At 39.2% G+C, this 23023-nt stretch overlaps 1 protein-coding gene across 2 annotated transcripts in view; it reads right to left on the reverse strand.

Moving 5' to 3' along the window:
- ankrd11 (ankyrin repeat domain 11) overlaps window positions 1-23023 on the reverse strand; it is a 175818-nt gene that overhangs the window by 19170 nt on the left and 133625 nt on the right. For both annotated transcript variants that reach the window (XM_061670124.1, XM_061670123.1), the window contains exon 4: window positions 16481-16613. In XM_061670124.1, coding sequence (XP_061526108.1) covers window positions 16481-16613 — 133 coding nt within the window. The remainder of the gene's footprint in view (window positions 1-16480; window positions 16614-23023) is intronic.

The following is a 23023-nucleotide window of genomic DNA, read 5'->3' on the forward strand; positions in this document are numbered from 1 at the left end:
AGAACTGCCTCAGCAGCTCCTGTGGCAGGCCGTGCTTTCTCAGAAGCCGCAGGAAGTACATCCTCTGCTGGGCCTTTTTGAGGACGGAGTTGATGTTAGTCGCCCACTTCAGGTCCTGAGAGACTGTAATTCCCAGGAACTTGAAGGTCTCGACGGTTGACAAAAGGCAGCTGGACAGCGTGAGGGGCAGTTGTGGCGAAGGATGCCTCCTGAAGACCACGATCATCTCTACAGTCTTGAGCGTGTTCAGCTCCAGGTTGTGTCGGCCGCACCCTAGCTCCAGCCGCTCCACTTCCTGTCGATATGTAGACTCGTCACACTTCTTGATGAGGCCGATGACAGTGATGTCATCTGCAAACTTCAGGAGTTTGACAGCCGGATGCGCTGAGGTGCAGTCGTTCGTGTAGAGAGAGAAGAGCAGCGGAGAGAGGACACAACCTTGGGGCGCGAGGTGTTCTAGGATGAAGTGCAGTCCCATGTTGACTGCATCATCCGCAGACCTGTTCGCTCGGTAAGCAAACTGTAGGGGGTCCAGCAGGGGACCTGTGACGCTCTTGAGGTGGTCCAGCACGAGACGTTCAAAGGACTTCATGACCACAGATGTCAAGGCGACAAAAGTGTCCTTTTCAAATCTCCAGTAGAAGGTATTCAAGTCGTTGGCTAGTGTGCTACTGTTCTCAGCTTGGGGGGGGGATTGTCGCTTGTAATTTGTCAGCGATTGGAATGTATGCCAGACTGATTTAGAGTCGTTAGCGCTAAACTGTTTTTCCAACTTTGCTTCATAGTTCCTCTTTGCAATGTTAATTTCTTTAGTCAGCTGGTTTCTAGCTCGATTATACAGGGCCTTGTCCCTGCTTTGATATGAGTCCTCCTGAGCTTGGCGAAGTTGCTTAAGTTTGGCAGTGAACGACGGCTTGTTGTTGTTGAAAGTGCGAAATGACTTTGTTGGTACACAAACCTCTTCACAGAAACTGATATAGGATGTGACAGTGTCCGTATATTCATCCAGGTTGCCTGCTGAATTTTCAAAGACACTCCAATCTGTACAGTCTAAACAGCTTTGAATTTCCATCTTTGCTTCATTGGTCCCCTTTTTCACTGTTTTCACTGTAGGCTTCGCGCATTTAAGTTCTTGCCTGTATGTCGGTATTAAGTGAATTAAGCAGTGATCAGACGAGCCCAGTGCTGCATGAGGTTTGGCACGGTATGTGTTGTTTAGCGTAGTATAGCAGTGGTCCAAAATGTTATTTTCCCTGGTAGGACAGTGGATGTGCTGTTTGTATTTAGGGAGTTCGTGGTTAAGTTTGTGGTTGAGCTTGAGCAAATATGAACCAAAAAGGGAGACCACTCAGTGAGATGATTGACAAGAGAAAAGAGGAGAGTCTGCGACCAAACAAAGTCGCTGCCCCATGACCTTGCTTGGGCAGCCGTGTCCCAATGGTTAAGATTATCGCCTGCTACCGTGGGGGACCGAGGTTCAAGACCCCGACTGGACCATCCGCCAACATCTCCCGGACTCACGTCTGTGGTGTCCTTGAGCAAGACACTGATACCCCGAAATGCTCCCCGGGCGCTTCAGCTGGCCCCTGCGCCAGTGTGTTCCACTAACATGTGTATGTGTTCACTGTGATGGGTTAAATGCAGAGAACAAATTTTGTGTGCATGCATGTTCATGACAATAAAAGGTGATTCTTCTTCTTCTTCTTCTCGGCGACACACAGTAAGGCCATGTTAACACGGAAACTGAGCAGATTTTTTTTTTCCTTTTTAAAGACAATATGAAGTCTGTGTGATGTAAACAAGGGAGACATTGGTATAGATGACAAGATAGAACTTCTGCTTTGGAACGGAACCCCAGATCACCACCAGGGAAAGAACATCTGACACGGTGCTCTACAATTGTTGTTGTTGTTGGCAGTTTCAGCAAAGATCACGTGAGAACTGTGACTACTGCATCAGTTGGCATTCCTTTGTCTCAGGAAAGATGCATATATGTTGTACATGCGGAAAACCAAGGGAAGTGCCAATGGTTATATTCGGGATGACAAAATGTTTGTTCCATGAGGACGAAACGTAAAACATTTAAAAAAGATAAAGAAAAAACTACACACTTATACTCTTTTCGCGTTAACAGGATCTAAGAGAACCGAAATACCCAAAAGAAATGAATGTGAAATGAATGTTTATTGTTACACATGTAAGAAGAAGGTGACGTAAACTTAACCCTGGTTACAGGAGATGGGGAACATTCAGGGAGAATAAAAGTTGTAGTGGGCTGTCTGTAACAAGTGGATAGAGTAAACGTGAACCTCGGTACAGGGATGTTTGCACTGGGAAAGTGAGAACAGTGCAACAGCGACTTGTAATGTCTGTAAATTGAGCGTTTCCCATGGGACTGAGATTTCTTCATTTCAATACAATATTGACGCCACAACACCAAAATTCGGACTTCGATACTATACCTGCATAAAGTACCTCGATACCGGTACTGAAATACTACCTAAGGAAAAATCTAAAACATTAGTAAAAGCGGTGTAAAGCAGTGACAAAACAACAGTATTTTATATAGATTTTTATTAATTCAAAATAATGGACTAATGGAATAAGCCCATTAAAATTATTTGTTTAAAAAATACTTAGATATACGCCTGCATTATACATGTGAATATATATATATATATATATATACACACACATATACATATATACACACACACACATATACATATACATATATATATATATACATATATATATATATATATACATATATATATACATATATATACATATATATATACATATATATATACATATATATATATATATATATACATATATATATACATATATATATACATATATATATATATATATATACATACATATATATATATATATATACATATATACATATATATATATATATATATACATATATATATACATATATATGTATATATATATATATATATATATACATATATATATACATGACACGTAATACTTTTTTTTTTTTTATTTACTTGCTCTCATTTTTAAATTCACAGCCCTACTTTTATTTCGTAAATGAGAAAACATACAGTTGTGCTCATATGTTTGCTTACCCAGGCAAAATTTGTAAGATGGGTACAATTCTTTAAAGAAAACGAAGGACCATGGGAAAAAGCATTATCATTAAACAAAACATAAAGAATTTAATGATGGCTGTTGTTCAGTAATCAGTAATCACTAGGTGGCGGTGGCATAGTACAATGAAAGTGTACAGCTTTCTCACAACCTTTAGGTGGTGGTGGCATTTTGGAATGAAAGTGGACAGCTTTTTCATAACCACTAGATGGCGGCATACATTTATAAAATGTGGATGTGGTACCTATGTATAATGTGCACTATTGAAAAAAGACGAGAAATTACGGTAAACCCAATGGAGCATCTCTGGAGAGACCTGAAAATGACTGTCTACCAACATTCACCATCCAACCTGACAGAACTGCAGAGGATGTGCAAGACGGAATGGCAGAGGATCCCCAAATCCAGGTGTGAAAAACCTGTTTCATCATTCCCAAAAAGACTCATGGGTGTATTAGCTCAAAAGGGTGCTTCTACTAAATACTTAGCAAAGGGTCTGAATACTTATGGCTCTGTGATATTTCAGTTTTTATTTTTCAATAAATCTGCAAAGATTTAAACAATTCAATTTTTTCTGTCAATATGGGGTGCTGTGTGTACATTGCGGGGGGGGAACCTAAGATTCTAGCAAATGGCTGCAATATAACAAAGACTGAAAAATGTAAGGAGTCAGTCGATCAGTCAATCAGTCGACATTTACAGTCCCCTCCAAAAGTATTGGAACGGTAAGGTCAATTCCTTTGTTTTTGTTGTATACTTAAGAGATTTTGGTTTCAGATCAAAAGATGAATATGACACAAACGTTCAGAATTACAGCTTTTATTTCATGGTATTTACATCTAATATGTGTTAACTCAGGACAGAGCACCTTTTTTCTAAGCCACCCACTTTTCAAGTGAACAAAAGTATTGGAACATGTGACTGATGGGTGTTTCTCGTTGCTCAGGGGCTGCCTTTCAGATTGCATAAACATGAGATATAGCTTGTTTTGGGCTTTGGATTTCACCTGTGAAAACTGCATTTTCTGTTAAACAAAAGATGAGAAAGCTGTCTGTGGAAGAAAACTAAACCATTTTGAAGCTGAGAGAAGAGAGAAAATATATCACAGCTATTGCACAAACACTGTTTATTGCCAATACAACAATTTGGAATGTTCTGGAGAAGAAAGAAACTACTGGTGTACTGGGCTACGGACATCAAACAGGTCAGCCAAGGGTATCAACAGCAGTTGATGACAGAAACATTGTGAGAGCTGTGAAGAAACACCCAAAGACAGTCAGTGACATCACTCCCAACCACAACAGGGCAGGGGTGAAGGTATCACAATCCACTGTTCGAAGAAGACTTCAAGAGAAGAAATATACAGGCCGTACCACAGGATCCTAACCACTCATCTGCAAAAAGAATCGTAAGGCCACATCGGCTTTTGCAAAGTAGTACAGAGATGAGCCACAAACGTTTTGGAACAAAGTTTTATGGACTGATGAGGTCAAGATTAACCTCTACCAAAGTGATACAAAGACCAAAGTATGGCGAAAGAAAGGATCTGCTTATGATCCAAAACACACAAGCTCATCTGTGAAGCATGGTGCAGGTAATGTCATGACTTGGGCTTGCATGGCTGCTTCTGTAACAGGCTCACTAGTCTTTATTGATGATGTAAATCATGATGGTAGCACCAGAATGAATTCTGAAGTCTACAAAACCATTTTGTCTGGCAATTTACAGAAAAATGCATCCAAACTAATCGGGAGAAGCTTCATCATGCAACAAGACAATGACCCAAAACACACTTCCAACACAACAAAAGACTTCATCAGGGGGAAAAAATTAGAAGGTCTTAGAGTGGCCAAGTCAATCACCAGACCTTAACCCAATAGAACATGCATTTACCTCCTGAAGAGGAGACTGAAGGGAGAAACCCCCAGAAACAAACAATAACTGAAAGAGGCTGCAGTAAAGGCCTGAAAAAGCATTGCAAATGAAGAATGCAACAGTCTGATGAAGTCAATGGGTCGCAGGCTTGATGCAGTTATTGCAAGTAAGGGTTATGCCACTAAATATCAAGTGTTACTCACTTAAAGGTAATTTAACGATGTCTGTTCCAATACTTCTGCTCACTTAAAAAGTGGGTGGCTTCAAACAAAATGTGCTCTGTCCTGAGTTGCTTAACACATCTCGATGTAAACACCATGAAATAAAAGACGGAACTTTGATCTGAAACCTAAATGTCTTTGAGGCATTGACCTCACCATTCCAATACTTTTGGAGGGGACTGTATATACAGCTTTTGTATGATATATACAGTCATGGAAAAAATATTAGACAACCCTTTTCTCTTCAGTTTCTTGTTCATGTTGATGCCTGGTACCATTAAAGATATATTACTTGAAGAACACAAAAGCTTAAGTACATTGATCATTTTACACTTGAGACAATGTGAGTCCCAGGATACATGTCGGGAAACAATTGAGTCCCAGCCCTGGAATAATGAGTCCCTGCAACTTATCATCAGGGAGTACAGATACAGTAATCCTCCGCTATATGACGGTTGTTGCTTTGCAGTCCTACTATATTGGAGATTTTTTTTGGGACATTTGTACTGTGTTTTTGTGTTATCCATTGCTCTTGCTCTCTCTCAATGCATTATGTTTCAGCTTGGCACTATAGCAAATTGTTTAGGATGATATATTTTCCCAAAAACTATCATGATAAATGATCGTATCAATGTTCTTTTTAATACCACTGATATGATATTATAGCGTATATTCATTCAAGTACACCCTTTTTAAGAATAATTAACTAAATTCTAAAGAACACTGAACATTGATAAGCTTTTACCTGGTTAAACAAAGGATGAAATACAAAATAATAATAATACAATAATAATAAAAAACACCCTCGAGCTGCTGCACTGTGATGTGAGGCCTTCACCTGTCAATCCAAAGACGCTGAAAATGGGTTTGCTGAAGTCAACTACTGCCTGAACATTGATAACGTGTGCCTTATGGTTTGTAAACAGTTAACTTTCCCATATATATATATATATATGCGTGTGTGTGTGTTATGTGGGGAACACATAACTGCAAACGCTGCCGTTTGAATGATGTCACCGCGGTCGAGTGAGCTTTGTAGCTCGAGCTCTTAGGTTGCTAGGTCATAAGCTTGCAGGCTAGTGAATGTAATAATTTAACTTTCTCTTTGTCCCATTTGTGTGCATCTACAGACGCAAACGCTGTTGTGCTAGTGGCTTGCTGCGTCGTGAGCGGCGTGGCGGGCATTACCACATCAATTAAAATTTACCGAATTCACAAAAAACTCTCTTGTTCATTCTATGGAAAGATAAGCCCACAGACTCTCCCTCTGATTGTCTAACACCAAGGAGTCATACTTCATCCATGAGTCTACGGAGACAGAATGAATATGCTTCATGCGTCCCTGCAAATTTTTGTGCGTCACAGATCCCTGTCAGTGTATTTTTAAATGATTTTGGTTATGATCAAGAACACCATGGGAAACGGCTAGATATCAGCTCTTAAACTCTTATGAACAAAAGTCACAATCTTAAGTTACTTACTTTTTATAAGTTATTTGATGTGAAAAACTCTCTGACCTTGTGCTTTTATTTTGGTACTTCTAGTTATTGGCAGTTTGAATTTGCATATTAGCGAAACATTACGTTCCACCCGAAACATTTAGATTTAACATTTATATTTAGATATACAGTCCTCTCAAAAGGTATTGTAATGGCAAGGTCAATTCCTTTGTTTTTATTGTATACCCATTGATGTCACCAGACTGTTGCATTCTTCATTTGAAATGCTTTACCAGGCCTTTACTGCAGCCTCTTTCAGTTCTTGTTTGTTTCTGGGGGTTTATCCCTTAGGTCTCCTCTTCAGGAGGTAAAATGCATGTTCTATTTGGCTAAGGTGATTGACTTGGCCAGTCTCAGACCTTACACCCCCCCCGATGAAGTCCTTTGTTGTGTTGGGTCATTGTCTTGTTGCATGATGAAGCTTCTCCCGATTACTTCGGATGTATTTTTCTGTAAACTGCTAGACAAAATGTTTTCGTATACTTCAGAATTCATTCTGGTGCTACCATCATGAGTTACATCATCAATAAAGACTAGTGAGCCCATTCCAGAAGCAGCCATGCAAGCTCAACCCATGCCATTACCTCCAACATGCTTCACAGATGAGCTTATGTGTTTTGACTCATAAGCAGATCCTTTCTTTCTCCATACTTTGGCCTTTCCATCACTTTGGTAGAGGTTAATCTTGGTCTCATCAGTCCATAAAACGTTCCAAAACCTTTGTAGCTCATATCTGTACTTCTTTGCAAAATTTGATCTGGCCTTCCGATTCTTATTGCTGATGTGTGGTTTGGCCTGTATATTTCTTCTCTCGAACAGTGGATTGTGATATCTTCACTCTTGCCCTGTGAAGGTTGGCAAACCATTTTGTCTGGCAATTTTTAAGACAAATGCATGCAAACTAATCAGGAGAAGCTTCATCATGCAACAAGACAATGACCCAAAACACACTGCCAACACAACAAAGGACTTCATCGGGGGGAAAAGTGGAAGGTCTAGACTGGTCAATCCCCAGACCTTAACCCTGGGCACTTTTTTAAAATATAACATTATTTTAATAGACCACAACAATAGAACAATTAATTTTGAAGATTTTCTCTCCACAAACACTGCGCAAACAACATTTAAAGAGCCAAGGGGGGTCTTGCCCACCGTGCCATTCAAGCTAGGACTGACACTGCACACATGCACTGCTTATTTATTTATTTATTTTTTTTTTTGCTGCTTGGCTGAGTGTTGACTTTTTCTTTGAACTTGTTTGTCGTGATGACTAACTTAGTTCAACTCGCGATTGTTGTGTCAGCTTCAGGATATACCTGCCCTCTCGGAAATTTCTTTTTAGGGTCACACAGTATCAAAACGAACATATAAGTGGACTGCGAGAACTCGAGAAGAAGCTTTAGTTTGCTGAGTTACTGCCCAAGGAAATTGCTGAGATGTACTTACCCTTGCCATATTGTCTACACGTTTACAGTTCGCACATTTCATCCCCGGCGTCAAGGCGGACTTTAGATAAGGTACGTAACGTGACATTGCATTCAATATTTACAACTCCTGGGGGATCGTTACTTTCCTATGGCTGTGACCACGAAAGTAGCTTAACTACTGAAAAGCTATTTCATGTTGAAATAGTGACGCTATGGAGAAATGTAGTTAAACTAGTAATGTCGTTAGTATCCACCACTGCTGTGTTTGGTTATAAACATAACGTTTCCTGCGGAGCGCAGCGCGAGACCTCTCACGCTTGTTTTACGAGATGAAAACCTAGACAAACGATTCCTAGCCCCGCGATATCCGGTCCACGGGATATCTGTGGATTTTCTATCGATCGTGTAGTCTGCTACTGATACAGTCGTATCTCTCCCCTTTACGAACGGACATCCGGTCACATCGGTTTATCGTTCCCAACCCTAGTCACATGCTAGCTAAGCTGGTGTGCACACTGCAAAGAGCACCAGATTCCAGTGTGGTGCGCCTTGCCATGAATGGACAGTTTACCCAAGACAGGTGAGAACACGGGTAAGCTTTCAATTTGGCAGACAAAACTGAAGTGTTTGCCGGCACAAAAACTGGCTCGACTAAACAAAACTTTCTTACATGAACCGTCCTAACCAGCTTGACCAAATATGTCTGACCGTGGTGCTTCACAGTTTGACAATGATTTGCTTGGGGAAATCAAATTCTTAAAGCACGAAGTCAAGGCGGAAGAGACAGGAAATGGCTAACAGGATGTTTTTGCAATGCTTTGTGCTGAACAAGAGACTCATGCTGCACATAAATATACATCAACCCATGTGGTGAGTAACCCTACTGGTTTTATCAGAATAAGTGCCCTGAGAACAGACACAAAGGACAGATGTTTGGATGTCAAAGGCTTTTTAAGAGGAAGAATGTGTGGAGTACAGATCAGTGTAAATCACCCTCTCAAAAAACTCACTCACTGTATGTCGCAGCTCACACCTTCCTTTTTAGTACAGAAAAACTGGAACATAATTATACCATGACTCGTAGCCACATCAAAACCTAGCAAGCTAAACGGAACTGTTACTTTTGAATTGTATGACTCAAGTAAAACTAACAGTAGTCCAAATCATTACTTGTGTAAGAGTAAGAAAGTACTCAGTAAATAAAATACAACTACTAACTGGTGAGTAAATTCTGATTTTTTATTTTTTATTATTATTATTTTTTTTAAATCAGAGCATGAACATCAAATACAATAACAATATAAAAAAATATGAATGTGCAAATTGAGATACTGCTGAACAATATCGCTTCATCTAAAACATAAATAAAATAATTATAAATTATCAATTATCATGTTAATACTATTTTGTTTCTACTTTTTAAGCAGCACAACACTGTAGGCTCACCAGGCAGATTACAAAAACAGGAACAAAGCTGCAGTGAATAAAAAAAAAAGGTCTACATCCCTGTTTAAATACCAGGTTTTTGTGTTGTAAAATAATTTTGATCAAGATAAATCATTTTAGGTGGAACAGTGGGCGACTGGTTAGCACATCTGCCTCACAGTTCTGAGGACCTGGGTTCAAATCCGGCCTCGCCTGTGTGGAGTTTCCATGTTCTCCCCGTGCCTGCGTGGGTTTTCTCCAGGTACTCCGTTTTCCTCCCACATCCCCAAAACATTCATGGTAGGTTAATTGAAGACTCTAAAATGCCCGTAGGTGTGAATGTGAGTGCGAATGGTTGTTTGTTATATTAGGCTTTACATGATCAGGATTTTTGGGGCCGATCACAAAGCTTAAAAAACGATAACCGATCCAATCACAAGATGGAGCTATGTGTCTATTTAAATGACATGTTCACTGAGTATCTTCAAAAATATTCTCTAGTCAGGACATGTATTCTAATCAGTCAGGTCAAACCAACATTACAACATGACATAAATAATGGGTGCTAACGTACTGTAATTAAATTACTTTATTGTAATTAAATTACTTCCCACACACCAAAACTTTAGAGCATAATTCAACATAACGCCGTTATGTTTACGTACAACCGTTAGTGCTAGCACTAGCTTGCAAGGCTACATAACGTTTTGTTGGCTGCTTGTGAGCCGTATTATATTAAAACAATACCTCAAGCAATTCTTGAACGAACGTCTTCTCCCAAGCACCGGTGACTACCACCATCACAAGTTTTTCTCCATTTTGTTCTTTTTTGACCAACACAATATGCACACTATACATTGTTGCTGTCGTGGCCGTGGTAACGAGTGTATCCGGTCGCGTTTGATTTGACAAAGCCAAGTGATCGTAAATGACGTCAGAAGACACGTGACAAGGCTAAAAATAAAGTAGCTTTTGGATTCGAATATACTGTATATGACGGCAACGCGGAGTAAATGTCTTTTGCGGAGCCGATCAATGACATCGTTTGGATCGGCAAATTATGACATTAAAGCCGATAAAATGATAAATATTGTCCGATACCGATCAAGCCGATCAGATCGGTGTAAAGTATAGTTTATATGTGCCCTGCGATTGGCGTATCCCAGCTATCTTCAGGCGAGAGGCGGGGTACACCCTGAACTGCTCGCCAACCTCCCGCAGGGCACAACTTTAAATAAAATACATTAAAAAAAATTTTTTTTTATATCTTATAACTTGCATGTGGCTGTGTTCAGCAATAACAAATCACATTTTAACGCATGTACAATGGGAGTCCACACGCACTTGCCACCAATTTCTAAGTGGAAAAAAAACACCACCACATGCATCGGGCCTTATAGAAACATTATTTGCTTTATCCACTAAAATGACTGAATGAAAAAGCTTTTTGCTGACCAGAATTGTTGATAAAGTGTGTGTGTGAGAGAGAGAGAGAGAGAGAGAGAGAGAGAGAGAGAGAGAAAACAAGAAGCATGTTTTACAGTTGTGTCCATAACATAGGGCTAATGTCATATGCACAGCCAAAAGAACAGCAAAAACATCTGCAACTTACCGCAAGGTGTTTTCTCCAGTTAGAAGTGGGCTGAAATTTCCAAGCTTGGCAATGACAAAACTATGCTTCATTTTAAAGCTGTTCTTTTTCGTTATCTGTAATGTAAACACAAGTCGCGCGCCTGTCACAACTCACTTTGATTGGCCTGCGAAGCCTAATAGAAGACTGTGTGCAGACGTGACTCTTGTGTCATTTGATTGGTGAACTTGAGTCAATCATTACTGTGGTAATCATGGTGGATTGGAGCAACGGCGCCCGATGCGGAAGTCGAAAATGAAAGTCTAAAAAATGATTGCGCATGCAATTATTGATAAATTAAAGTAGCGAGCAGCATTAAGATTATTGTAATGGAATAAAAGTCAAGTTTTTTCTGAACATAAATACTCGAGTAAAAGTAAAAAGTGTGCTTCCTTTAAAATTACTCTGACAAGTACAATATATCCAAACTGTTACTTGAGTAAATGTAACGGAGTAAATGTAGTGCCTTCCTACCCACCTCTGGTGATGACCTTAAGGGCCTATCTCACTGGCAGAGATGACTCAGTGAGTAAGGAGAGGACGCTGTGACTGCCGAGACTGATCAGTCGAGGCGACTCAGGCAACCCGGGAGACCAAAATATTAACTGTGCTCTCACCAGGACGATGTCTCAGCGACTCTCCTGACAAGATTACAGCCAATTATCCAGAAAGACGATGTAGGCCCATAGACATATAATGTATACAATTCTGTGTTTGTGTGTGTGTTTTTAAAATACGGAGATGGAAAGTTAATATTGCTTTATTGATAGATAGCCTACAGACAGCGAGACATCGGTTTCCACGTGTAATTTATTAATGCAGACACACTCGCTATTCAGATGAAACCCTTACATTTTTCACGTACGGCTGGGTAATTAATCGAAATTTAATCGAGATTTAAATTTTGGCTTCTCACAGTTATGAAAACATTAAGGATTCTGTTTGATGTGCAGAAAAATTAGCAGGGACACAAAAATTAACGGGGACGCATAAAGTATGATCAATCTGCGTCTTCTCATGCAGAGCTATTAGTATTCTAGTGTGGTGCCCAGTAATTTGAGGAAGAAAAAAATATTTCCCTGACTTGAAAGCAGACACACGATGGGTTTCATCGTAGTCTCCAAACCAATCACAGATAGTGAAGGGCGGGGACCCTCCGTCTGATTGGCCGTGTGTGTGCGTGCGTGCGCTTGAAATGCCCCATTTAGCGTACGCAAAGTCTTCTGATGGCGAGCCGGTAGCTCCAGTCAAAGAAAATTGAGCGGCATAAATTGAATTAGTTCCAAAGGCTAACGCGACGACGATGGTGTGGGAAGATTTTGGATTTAAGCAGAGGTGGGGTAGTAACGCGCTACATTTACTCAAGTAATATTTTCCATAAACTGTACTTGCCAGAGTACCTTAAATGCACTGTAAATTTTACTTTTACTTGAGTATTTATGTCAAGAAGGATCAATACTTTTACTCTGTTGCAATGATCGACATACCATTCGCTACTTTTATTTATTCATTCTTGTATGTGCGCGTCTATTATTAGACTCCATCTTCGACTTCCACATAGGGTGCCCGTTGCGCCAATCAAATGGGATCACTAATGTTATTTGACTCAATTCACCAATCAGACGATACAAGGCAGTCACATGACTGCGAACGTAGCCTTCGCGAGCCAATCAAAATGACTAATTTTTCACCAATCAGATGACACAAGGCAGTCACATGACCGCACACATAGCCTTCGCGAGCCAATCAAAATGACTCATTTTGGGGGGAAAAACAGCCGGGCAACTGTATTTATTTTACACACTCAAAAAACAACAGCAGCTTTATCACGCAGCTCTTAAATTTTGGCTGCCCAAACTTGGAGATTTCAGCCCACTTCTAACTTGAGAAAACACCTTGCGGTAAGTGTTAGAATAAATGTACATAAGTTATCTCATGTTTAATCTAATCCTATTGCAAAGCATTTATTCAGCAGTATAATGTTGATTGTATCATGTAAGTTGAAGTTGTCTGTGAAGAGGACTGTGCCCTCATCAAAAGATAGCGGCTGGAATATTTGCGGTCGAAGGTTGAAACAATCAGCGCTGATGAAGAACACATCTGCATTATCATTTGTACAATGAGTCATATCTGTGATTGTTTAACGCTGCTGTGTTTGCCCTTATCTCAAGATAGCAGCAGCAACGTCTGTGTAACTAGGAACCACCCTAAGGAAATAAAAAGAGAGGGCTCGGCAGAGTGTAGGAGGTTGTAACTGCGTACAACTCTGTCCGTTCTCCTCGCGAGTAAAAGAACCAGTCTCGTCTTCCTTCCTTGTTTATTGTTTATTAAATGTTCAAGGTTGTTTGAACCTGACAGTAAGTTGCAGATGTTTCTATTGTTGTTGTGGCAGTGGATATGGCAAAATTACCACTAATCCTATGGTGTCGCACATGCACACACAATTAGTAAGTCTGTTCAGCAAACAGCTTCTTCATTAAGTTATTTAAGGTGTGTGTCGACTCCCATATATTATTATTATTTTATTTGATGTTCATGCTGTGATAAAAAATAAATAAATAATAGAAGTTACTCACAAGTTACTCGAGTAGTTTTTTCATTGAATACTTTCTTACTCTTACTCAAGTAAATATTTGGATGAGTACTTTTTACTTTAGTCATATTATTCTAAAGTAACAGTACTCTGACTTGAGTACAATATTTGGCTACTCTACCCACCACTGGATTTAAGCTACATGAACGCGACCATCCCGCTAACACCATCGAACTGGTCTGTTGAATTTGTATGAAGTCGCAAGAAAGATAACACAACTTAAAACCTAAAGGTGACTAAATCCATTTTAAAAAGAACCATCCCACCCAATTTCTTCAGCTGGGAACAAAAAACACGGTAGGACATGTCCTGTTTCCCGGCAGCTTGAAATTATGGAACCCTTTGCCCAATAATGCAATTATAAACATGAATGTGGTGCAAGGCTGCTCAGATTCTATACAGTATAGTGTTACTCACTAGTGTAAGAGATATAGCCATTGAACATGTTGACAAAGCAGCGTTCAAAGAAAGGCTGCAGACTTTTGAAAAGTAGTACAAATCTTGAATCAAAACAGGTTACTTTGATCGACTTATTAAGACTACTACTACTTTTTCCGAACAAACTGGAACCTCGATAGACAGTATATTTATTGCCTGCTAAGGCACTAATGACTTTATACCTCTGTGCCAAATTGTAATATTTGTTGAAGTGCAATTTGTGTGCATGAGTCTGTTTTATTTATATTTAATTTATTGCTCTACATTACAATGTCAATGTTCATTATTTTTAGAATAACAATGCAGTTTCCACCCACATCCCGAATGGTTGTTTGCTTATATGTACCCTGCGATTGGCTGGCGACCAGTTCAGGGTGTACCCCGCCTCTCGCCCAAAGATAGCTGGGATAGGCTCCGCATGCCCGCAAACCTAGTGAGTATAAGCTGTACGGAAAAATTAATGAATGTTCTTAAAAAAGATGTACTTTAATTATTATACTCCAATATTTTATAATTGCTATCATGATAGGCCTAAACACATAATATACTGAGAGAGAGCAAGAGCAATGGATAACACAAAAATATTGTAAAAACAAACTGGAGTAACACCTGTAATAAAAATGTGCAATATAGCAGAGTGAAGCAAGAACTGTGATATAGCGTAGGATTACTGTATCCTGTGATGATCTGTGCCTTGCCACAATTCTGTCTCTGAGCTCTTCAGGCAGTTACTTTGACCTCATGATTCTCATTTGTTCTGACATGCACTGTGAACTGTAAGGTCTTATATAGACAGGTGTGTGGCTTGCCTAATCAAGTCCAATCAGTATAATCAAACACAGCTGGGTTCCAATGAAGGTGTAGAACCATCTCAAGGATGATCAGAAGAAATGGACAGTACCCGAGTTAAATATATGAGTGTCACAGCAAAGGGTCTGAATACTTATGGTTTTGTGATATTTCAGTTTTTCTTTTTTAATAAATCTGCAAACATTTCAACAATTCCGTTTTTTTCTGTCAATATGGGGTACTCTGTGTACATTAATGAGGGGAAAAAAATTTACTTAAATGATTTTAGCAAATGGCTGCAATATAACAACGAGTGAAAAATGTAAGGGAGTCTGAATACTTTCCGTACCCACTGTACTCAGCCAAAGCAGATGATGAAGGCAGTTACCCAAGCTTCTGAGCTGGAACATTATTAACAAACTAAATTCTGAATCCCTAAATCCCGAAGTCTAACAAGCACAAGCAGTAGTCCTTCCTTTCCTAATTAAAGAAAACACAAAGCTGAGCTTTACCAAAGCCAGGCCTGGCCAGGTTAGTATGTTACACAAATCTGCCCGTATCCTATCAAATTGTGAAAATATGAAAACACTCCCACAGTCCAACACAGACTCAAAAGTAACCAGAAACTGGAGCTAGGAGCCCCTTTACTCCATGAAGCTCAACCCCTTCCAGTTGGATCACGGGATGTGATGTAAAAGCTACGAGCTTGACAAAACAGGCAATAGCATTATGTCAGAAATCAGCACATGAATGAATGTTGCAGTCAAATTTATAACAGAACAAAACTTCCATCCATCCATTTTCCCTACCAGTTAATCCTCACTAGGGTTGCAGGCGTGTTTGAAAAGTTTTAAATTTTATCCAAACCTACCACGCTGGTAAGCTTGTTGTCGTAGTGACTAGTAGTAAGTTGAGGCGGGTCGCTTTCATGCGCTGCGAGGAAGTAATGTGCTTCCTATTTCCAAATCCGTTGCCATAAATGAGCGGCGTGGGAAAAAAAACCCAAACTGTTACTGTACCAAAAACAGCATGTTCGAGAATCCAGAGACTTGTGTGTTGTATTCCACTTAAACACAGTCGCTATGTGCGTTCTCTCTGCGCAGAGCTCGATGCAACAATAGATAGAAACGTGGCTGCCACATTTCAATGCATTCCCTTTTATGGGAATTTTGCCACATTCAACCTGGCCGCTACATAGACAAGGGTACGTCTGTTGGCGGGATCAGGTCAAATTGTATATCTGTGACCCGGAAATGTGTGTGACCCAGTCTCTGCCTATACTGCACCACAGAGCCAGTAAATAACAGCGGCCAATTCTGGAACTAAATGCTGGTTTAAGCAACAAATGGAAACTATTTTGTACTGTCCAGATGGTCCGTTACTTCCGATATCCTTTAAATTGGGGTTTGTTAAATCGACGTTCCACTGTATAGTAGTATAATATATTCTCTTACCCGAGTCAGAATCTTTCTGGTCTCCATTTGGTCCGGTTGTGAATGGCAGTTTCCTTTTCGATGCCTTCTCTTTCATCTCTTTAACCCCATCACTGCGGTCCAATTTGGGAGTCTTGTTTGACGACACTTTTTCCTGTGAGCAACATCAATCAGCTCATTAAATACCACAGAGAATGACAAAAAGCTTGGATTAGAAAATATTTTATTTTTCATTGCCATTTGAATAATTTTGATTTTTAAGAGCATTGAGTGAAATAGTCGTAGATACAGCCACAGATACATTTTGTAGCATTCCCTGGCTAGGGGTTTGGGTGTCATTATGTGCTTGAGTTTTGGAGGGAAAATGGGGGAGGGGAATGCCACTCATGTCACTTCTACAGAACAAAGTATGAAAAACTAGGAAAGGCAAAGCTGACGGAGGTTTGGTCAGCTCTGCAGTCTAAAGCTACTGGAACAACCACACGTTTAGGTGCTGTCAACAAATGTAAACTAATGCTCACTAGGAATAACACTGACATTGCAAACAGATTAGAGTTTAAAATTGTAATTATCGTTAATACTAGGGCTGCACGATATTGGGGGGAAAGAATTACGCAATTTTTTTCTTTTTAAACCTGCTATATATATATTGTTATGTGAAATAATACTGGATCAGTGTTGAGAAAGTAAATTTTCTCGGTGAAGTAGTTCAAAGTTAACTCAATTCAAAAATTAACTCGTTGAGTTCATAATTCAAAATATTAAACAAAGTTCACTGGTCAAAAAACGAACTGGTTCTTTTTTTCCCCAACATGTTGCTGACGGGCTATTACCCTAAAAATACCGGCAATTGATTTCCTCATTGTTGCCACCCATTCAGTCCACACTAATAACCAGCTGCAGCTTTCACCCTACAAACTTGTTGCTTGAATGGTGTTTTTAAAAATGGGGAGTTAAAACAAAAATGCGATTTCATTTATTAAGGAAAAGATTTGGGGAAAATTACCTGGCCCTGTGTAAAAAAGTAAATACGCCACTTTTAAATCATGAATTAATTGCGGCTAATCACAATTTGTGGTTAATTTTCACTGATCACACCCAAGTCTGATTACCTCCAGACCTGTTCAATCAAGAAATCACTTAAAATCAAGACAGACAAAATATCTAAAAGAGCTGTAACAAAATGACACGATCCAATGAAATTGTAGAACAGACTAAAAAAATAGAGTAATTGACATCTATGAGTCTGGAAACGGTTACAAATGCCATTTCTAAAGCTTTAGTATTCCACCGAACCATAGGGAGAGCCATTATCTTCACATGGCGAAAACATGGAACAGTGGTAAACCTTCCCAGGAGTGGCCGGCCTACAAAGATTACCCCAAGAGAAGAGCAATGACTCATCCAGGATGCCACAAAGTAACTCAGGACACCTTCTAAAGAACTGCAGGCCTCCCTTGCCTCAGTTAAGGTCAGCGTTCATGACACAACAATAAGGAAGAGACTGGGCAAAAATGGCATCCATGACAGAGTTCCAAGGTGAAAACCACTGCTGACCAAAATCAACATAAAGGTTCGTCTTACGTTTGCAAATAAACCTCTGAATAATGAAAGTTGAGCTTTTTGGAAGGTGCGTGTCACGTTACATCTGGCGGAAATGTAGGACAGCATTTCAGAAAAAGAACATCATGACACAACAATAAGGAAGACTGGGAAAAATGGCATCCATGTTCCAAGGCGAAAACCACTGCTGACCCAAAAAAAAATAACGGTTCGTCCTACGTTTGCAAAAAACATCTGAATGATTCCCAAGACGTTTGGGAGAATATTAGATGGACTGACGAGATGAAAGTTAAGCTTTTTTGAAGGTGTGTGTCTCATTAGATCTGGTGTAAATGTAGCACAGCATTGCAGAAAAAGTCAAACATGGTGGTGGTAGTGTGATGGTCTCGGACTGCTTTGCTCCTTCAGGATTCGGACAACTTGCTGTGATTGATGGCACCGTGAATTCTGCCCTTTAATAAAAAATCCTGAAGGAGAATTTTCAGCCATCAGTGTGACCTCAAGATGAAGCGCACTTGGGTTCTGCAGCAGCATAACGATCCAAAACACACCAGCAAGTCAACTTCTGAATGGCTTAAAATAAAAAAAATAAAATAAATCAAGATTTTGTGGGCTTGGCAAAGTCGCCTTGAATCCGATTGAAATGCAGCAGCATGACCTTAAAAAGGCCATTCATGCTCGAAAACCCTCAATTTTTGCTGAATTCAAACAATTCTGCAAGATTGGACCAACATACCTCCACAGAGATGTGAAAGACTCATTGCCAGTTATAGAAAATGGTTGATTTATATATATATATATATATAGTGTCCGTAGCCCCTTCTATATATATATATATATATATATATATATATAGAAGAGCCGCTTCTCTTCACTAGGGTCGCGGGCATATATATAGATATACATATTATATTGATATATATTGCTGTATGAAAACAATATAGAACAACATACTTGTGACATGAAAACCAGCCAGTAGAGCACAAAAGTAATCAAGTATGACTGCACCAACGAATTGATAAAAATCGATTATGTGTTGGCAACGAATTTCATTATCAATTTGTTGTGTCGCATGATTATTATGTCAGTCACTCCCTGCGTCGTGCGATTATTATGTCAGTCTGTGCTGCTGTTGTGTGTGTTTCTTGTATTGGAGAGGGTGTGCTCTTCCTACTGTGTGCACCTTGGCCTCCTAGGGGCAGTGTGGTGCATGCATGCAGATAACACCACTTCATCAGAAGGCCACAGAGCAGAAGAAAAAAGTCACGATTGAACTGCATCAAAACAATCTAACTTGTCTTTCACAAAGTAAGAAGAATATATGCTTGCATTGTTATGTTATCTGTATGTGTATGTTGCTACAGTGTTTATGTGCGAGGATTATTATTATTATTTGAATATATATATATAAATATATAGAACCGAGCACCCTGAGCATTGCAAAATGGCGATGTTCTCAAAAAATTACTTGCTTTGGAAAATACTTCTTGCCATCTGGGGAAGCCACTTTATACAAATAAACAACATTGGGTAAGAAATTTTTGTTTTCATTTGCAGTCACTTCTGTATTTGTCAGTCTTGGGTGCTTCCTTAACTGGGTACATTATGTTCTACGTCGCTATTCTCGCCGTCATTACTCAGAAGAATTCGGCCTACCCCACACACAAAGAGTTTTGGTCATAATATTGAACACGTTCATTATTTAAGATTTTCCGCCCTGACCTGTTTGGGACCCTAAAATCTGGATGAATCGACTCCTAACACACATCAGACCTAAGGACAATATTATAGGACAATCTTATTAGACATAAGATTGTCTGGCATTTGTCGGGCTTGGTCGAGAGGTGGCATTATCGGCACAAAAACAGGCCGATTGTCTTTGTGTGTGTGTACCGGACCTGCATACCAATCAGACGAGGAGTCGACATTTACAGTCCCCTCCAAAAGTATTGGAACGGTAAGGTCAATTCCTTTGTTTTTGTTGTATACTTAAGACATTTGGGTTTCAGCTCAAAAGATGAATATGAAACAAAAGTTCAGAATCCCATCTTTTATTTCATGGTATTTACATCTAGATGTGTTAAACAACTCAGGACAGAGCACCTTTTGTTTGAAGGCACCCACTTTCAAGTGAGCAAATGTATTGGAATGTGACTGATGGGTGTTTCTAGTTGTTCAGGTGTTGGCTTTTGGATTGATTGCTTTGACATTATGACATTACAAATGACTTTGACATTTTTGGCATCGGGTTTCACCTGTGAAAACTGGATTTGCTGTTAAGCAAACATGAAGACCAGAGAGCTGTCTATGGGAGAAAAGCAAACCATTTGACATCTGAGAGAAGAGGGAAAATATATAAGAGCTATTGCACAAACATTGTTTATTGCCAATACAACAATTTGGAATGTCCTGGAGAAGAAAGAAACTACTGGTGTACTGGGCTACGGACATCAAACAGGTCAGCCAAGGGTATCAACAGCAGTTGATGACAGAAACATTGTGAGAGCTGTGAAGAAACAACCCAAGGCAGTCAGTGACATCACTCCCAACCACAACAGGGCAGGGGTGAAGGTATCACAATCCAATGTTCGAAGAAGACTTCAAGAGAAGAAATATACAGGCCATACCACAAGATGCTAACCACTCATCAGCAAAAAGAATCGGAAGGCCAGATTGGATTTTCCAAAGTAGTACAGAGATGAGCCACAAAGGTTTTGGAACAAAGTTTTATGGACTGATGAGACCAAGATTAACCTCTACCAAAGTGATGGAGAGGCCAAAGTATGGAAAAAGAAATGATCTGCTTATGATCCAAAACACAAAAGCTCATCTGTAAAGCATGGTGGCGGTAATGTCATGGCTTGGGCTTGCAGGGCTGCTTCTGGAACAGGCTCACTCGTCTTTCTTGATGATGAAACTCATGATGGTAGCAGCAGAATGAATTCTGAAGTCTACGAAACCATTTTGTCTGGAAATATACAGAAAATTGCTTCCAAACTAATCGGGAGAAGTTTCATCATGCAACAAGACAATGACCCAAAACACACTCCCAACACAACAAAGGACTTCATAAGGGGGAAAAAGTGGAATATCTTAAAATGGCCAAGTCAATCACCGGACCTTAAACCACCAGAGCATGCATTTTACCTCCTGAAGAGGAGATTGAAGGGAGAAACCACCAGAAACAAACAAGAACTGAAAGAGGCTGCAGTAAAGGCCTGGAAAAGCATTTCAAATGAAGACTGCAACAGTCTGGTGAAGTCAATGGGTCGCAGGCTTGATGCTGTTATTGCAAGTAAGGGTTATGCCACCAAATATTAAATGTTATTTATTTACTCTTAAGTTAATTTAATAATGTCTGTTCCAATTTGCTCACTTGAAAATTGGGTGGCTTCAAACAAAAGGTGCTCTGTCCCGAGTTGTTAAACATCTCGATGTAAATACCATGAAACAAAAGATGTAATTCTAAACTTTTGTGTCAGTTTCATCTTTTGATCTGAAATCCAAACAACAAAAAGAAAGGAATGGCAAGGTCAATTACCTTGCCATTCCAATACTTTTGAGGGGACTGTATTTTATATTTTGCAATCATTCATAATTTATTACTTTAAGATTTCTGGAATTTTCATTTACAGAAACCTGTTTGTGCGCTTTTGTGAACTACCAATTTGAAATAATGTGCAGTTTAATAAAGGGACCAAAATTAAGAAATGTTTTTTTGATCCGACTCATTGACTAAACAAAAAAATAATCAACCGATTAATCAATTATTAAAATAATATTTCGTTGAAGCCTTAATACGGAGTCATTTATATGACGTATACCAATATTTAAATGCACTGCAGCATTGAGCAGGTAGCAGTCCAGCCAGACATGGTTAAAATAAAATCTTTTCATGCCCAGTACTGCATAGCTATTAGCACATTCTTAACACTTGTTTTAATCAGTTATTTTACACAAACGTTTTAACGTTTAATATGAATACCTTTTAATATCTATAGTTAAGCACCACACATTTTTTGAGTACACCTAAATTTGTCCCTTCACAAATGCCTTAACTCACGCCTCCCCTCAAGTGTAATCTGTTGTGCCATGTGCTCGTTCAGCACATTCCAAGATTAATTTCAGGCGTGTAATTGTTTTCCTGTATCCTCATTAATAGTTATCATAAAAGAAGATAAGTCTATAACACCCTGGGGGCTGCTCGGTGTATAATGTTTGAAGAGTTTTAATTTACCTTAACATCGATGCTAATCTTATTAGCATGTCCAACAGTTGTTGGTCAATCTTTAATATTACAGTTGATTCTAGGGATGTCCCGATCCAACTTTTTGACTTCCGATCCGATACCGATATTGCAGTCTGGAGTTTTGGCCGATACAGATATCGGTCCGATCCTATTTGAGCAATAATTATACATAATTTACTTATTTTGTAGTATCGAAAGTTAGAAAAGGCTTGATCAAGTGATATTACTCAGAGAACAATAATCAGCAACAGAAGGTATGAGGAAAAACTGACCCATTTATTATAAACCAATGGGTTGCATAAAGTAACTACTGTGCACGTCTTAACCTCTGAGAGGCAGTGTGGTGCACACAATGAGATAAACACTTAGTAACAGTAACAAAGAAAGTCATGATCAAATATTATCATCATAACTTTTTCACAGTTTGAAGAATATAATATAAATATATAATAAAGAATATATGCCAGAGAGTATTGTTATATTGCCTGTTTTTATGTTTATGCAGCATTTGTGTATGAATATTCATCATGTTGAGAGAGATAAGTGCCGTGAGTTCGGCGCTAATTTTTGTTAGCTCATCAATGGCGTTTTTCAGTCATTGTGTGTTAGCTCTGAGCTAATGAGTTTTGTGAACAAAACAAAGAAAAAATTAAGTCTGTGAGATACTTGAACATTCAATAGGTGTAATTCTCTTATGTCATGACCGTTTAGTGTTCCAGTGAACTTCAACAGGAGTGTCAATAAATGATTTC

This window comes from Phycodurus eques, chromosome 2 (assembly GCF_024500275.1).
Source record: "Phycodurus eques isolate BA_2022a chromosome 2, UOR_Pequ_1.1, whole genome shotgun sequence".
Taxonomy (NCBI): Eukaryota; Metazoa; Chordata; class Actinopteri; order Syngnathiformes; family Syngnathidae; genus Phycodurus; species Phycodurus eques.